This window comes from Arachis ipaensis, chromosome B07 (genome assembly GCF_000816755.2).
Source record: "Arachis ipaensis cultivar K30076 chromosome B07, Araip1.1, whole genome shotgun sequence".
Classification (NCBI taxonomy): Eukaryota; Viridiplantae; Streptophyta; class Magnoliopsida; order Fabales; family Fabaceae; genus Arachis; species Arachis ipaensis.
Genome location: NC_029791.2, coordinates 5,466,510 through 5,469,043, shown reverse-complemented (window position 1 = coordinate 5,469,043; position 2,534 = coordinate 5,466,510). Strand labels below are relative to the sequence as shown.

General features: G+C 26.6%; 1 protein-coding gene across 1 annotated transcript in view; it reads right to left on the bottom strand.

Moving 5' to 3' along the window:
• LOC107609914 (L-ascorbate oxidase) overlaps positions 1-1,663 on the bottom strand; it is a 5,365-nt gene extending 3,702 nt beyond the window's left edge. The window contains exons 1-3 of the mRNA XM_016311972.2: positions 1,080-1,663; positions 327-419; positions 25-237 (exon numbers count right to left, since the gene is read on the bottom strand). Coding sequence (XP_016167458.1) covers positions 25-237; positions 327-419; positions 1,080-1,394 — 621 coding nt within the window. The 5' untranslated portion in view covers positions 1,395-1,663. The remainder of the gene's footprint in view (positions 1-24; positions 238-326; positions 420-1,079) is intronic.

Sequence of the window (2,534 nt, the reverse complement as noted above, 5' to 3'; positions counted from 1 at the left end):
GTATATTATAAAATATATATATACCTGGGGTTCTCCAATCCATTGGAATGGTTTGGAAGAGAGGGAAAGTTCTTGATGAAGAGAAGTATTGTGCCACCAATCACTAAGCAAAAGGTTGAATTCAGAATGATAATGAAATGGTTCTTTTTGTCCCAATGCCAAATCCACAATTAGAGAACCATATAACCCTGCTGATCTTTGCAATCCATAGTGTCCATGGTAGAAGTATGTACCAGCCTTCACCATATATTAATTAATCAATTAATATGCTTAATTATATATGTTATATAGCCAAATAATTAAATAATAATGTATATATTAATTACCTTATCAACAGTGAATCTATAATGGAAAGTTTCTCCTGGGTTTATTGCACATTGTGAAATTGAAGCAGTTCCATCTGCCCAAGGTGTTCCATGCTGAAACACCAAGACAAAAAAAATTATTTTAATTTGAAAATAATATATATACCATTAATTAATTGGATCCAAGTACTCAACCATACTCTTCTTATTATATATGAAAAATACTAGTTACATCTTTGAAAAATAAAAAATAATAAAATCATGAATTTTTTACATAGATTCATTTAATCATTAAATTAAAAGAAAATCATATTATTCCAACAACTACTACATTAAACTCTCAAATTTTGTATTAGTTAATATATAACACTTATTTTATAAATTGTAACCTTTGAGCTCATTCAATATACTTTTTTTTATTATTCTAATTCTCAAACTCTTATTTTTCATCACTTCTAACTAGATAGACTTTGGTATTTATAGATATCATATATTTAGATATTCAAATAATACCATATCTTATATAGTAAAAGAGAAAAATTCAACCAAAAAAAAAACCGGTTGGTGCACAGAAAAATATCAGATTTAATACAAAAATATTTAATAACAAAAAAATTTAGTTAAAAATAGTCAAAATTTAATTTAAATGTTAAATAAGACAAGTTCTGACGAAATTTTTTTTTTTTTTGTCTTCTTAGTATTACTAACCAAACAAAATAGTGGAGGAAAATGTGAAAATATTATAATGAAATGAAGATGGGAAAGGAATTGAACCTGTGAAATTCCATGCCAATGAATAGAAGTGGGTTCATTGGTGGAAATATTATTAAAGAGTGAAATATGAAGAGTGTCTCCAACATGAGCTCTAATGGTTGGACCTGGAAAATGGCCATTGATTCCCATAACATAACTATTCTCAATGCAATCTGGCTTCTTCTTCATGTATCCCACTTCAAACTTATACTCTCTAACTCTAACACTACTACTTCCTCCTATTAATCCCATTAATATTGATAATAACACTATCACATAACCTAACCATATGGACCAACAAACCCTAATACTTCTTATTGCACCTTTCAACCTCATTCTCAAAATTAACTAAGTATATAAGGCTGGTGCCTGGTTGTATGTATATCTAGAAATATATATGTGGTAAGCTAAGGAGGCCATGTATACATATATATATAGAATAGAGTTATGAGTGTTGCTGTTGTACTAAGCTTATTAATTATTTATTAGTATTTTTCTCCAAATTAAAGTTTAATCATCTCAAATTATGGTATGAAAGAAATTAAAGTCATATTATGCATGTTCATAATTTTCTGGAGTAGTTTAGTTACTTTATGATCTGTCTGTTATAATTTAGTTGTAACTGACACAACGAATATTTATTCTTTAAATACAATAAGGTTGATTTTTTTTTGTCATTATTACTATATACAATTATAACTGACTAACAAATATGATATCAGAGTTAATTATGATATCAAAGTGATTATATAAGTCACTTTACAAGATAAAATTAATTAGCTTTATATAAAATACAAACAATACTCACTTAAGTATCGAAAATTAAAGAATATCATAAAATACACATAATATTCGCCAAGTTATACCCCAAAAGAATATCAAGTAAGAAGCCAAAAACACTTTACATCAATGATATTTTTGCACATTATTAAGAAATAAAAATGAAAAAAAATGAGTGATCCAAAATGAAAATAATAGATAGTTAAGCAGATTTGATTTGATCAATGGAAAAAGAATATAATAATTCATGAGAATAAAGTATTGATGGATCCCTAAAACAAAGTATCAAAGATGGAATAATGCACTGCTATTGATCCCTAAAAAGTTTCAGGTTCCATTCCCTATTGATTTAAGAACATTCCTAAATTGCAACTTGTGACAAAAGTGGTTCTCAAAATGAACTAAGAATAATGATAATGCTCAATCCAAAATAACATTTTTTTTTTTGCCATTACACCACTCACACACTCACCCACTCACATTATAAGATTACTAACCCTCATTCTAATTTTTAGCTGAGATTTAAACTTGATATAACTAACTCTTCAAGAAATAGGTAAATCTATCGTCTCATTCAAATTCAGTTACAATCTAAAATAATATTAAATCATATTAGTTATTAATATTTATTAGTCCTTATCCTATCAAATTAAAAAATACTGTAGACAACAAAAAAAATTTATCTTTAAATTCAAA